This window comes from Tupaia chinensis, unplaced genomic scaffold, assembly GCF_000334495.1.
Source record: "Tupaia chinensis unplaced genomic scaffold, TupChi_1.0 Scaffold146187_1, whole genome shotgun sequence".
Lineage (NCBI taxonomy): Eukaryota > Metazoa > Chordata > Mammalia > Scandentia > Tupaiidae > Tupaia > Tupaia belangeri.
This window is the reverse complement of record NW_006206042.1, coordinates 1939942-1940332: the sequence shown is the minus strand read 5'-3', so window position 1 is coordinate 1940332 and position 391 is coordinate 1939942. Positions and strand designations below refer to the sequence as shown.

At 44.8% G+C, this 391-nt stretch overlaps 1 protein-coding gene across 1 annotated transcript in view; it reads left to right on the top strand.

Moving 5' to 3' along the window:
• Positions 1 to 86, top strand: part of LOC102491321 (olfactory receptor 10J4) — a 970-nt gene extending 884 nt beyond the window's left edge. Inside the window, exon 2 of the mRNA XM_006168854.1 lies at positions 1 to 86. Coding sequence (XP_006168916.1) covers positions 1 to 86 — 86 coding nt within the window.
• Positions 87 to 391: the final 305 nt, after the last annotated feature.

Genomic DNA, 391 nt, shown 5'->3' with positions numbered 1-391 from the left:
TGCTGAACCCTGTTGTGTACAGCCTGAGGAACAAAGAGGTCAAGGATGCTTTGCTCAGAGCTTTGGGAAAAAAGCTCCTCTCTTAGGCAATGGTCAGTCTCAATAACAAAAAATGAAGTTTGTTGAGGTGTCGCAGTGAGGGACCCAGTCAGATAAGAGATGATATGAGGGCACCAGGTGCCTTGTTTTGGAAGCATCTGGGAAGGAGAGGAGTTGAGCAAAATAAGGGGAAAAAATTTTTTTTCAGTGTATCTCTTTTGGTGAGAGAGAGAGAAAGAGAAGGAGATATGAGACAGAGACAAAAAGACAGCATCCCCAACAGAGTTTTGATACTGTGATCTACCCCAAGCCTTAGCCAGCCCCAGATCACAGACATGGGCATTTGCAATGT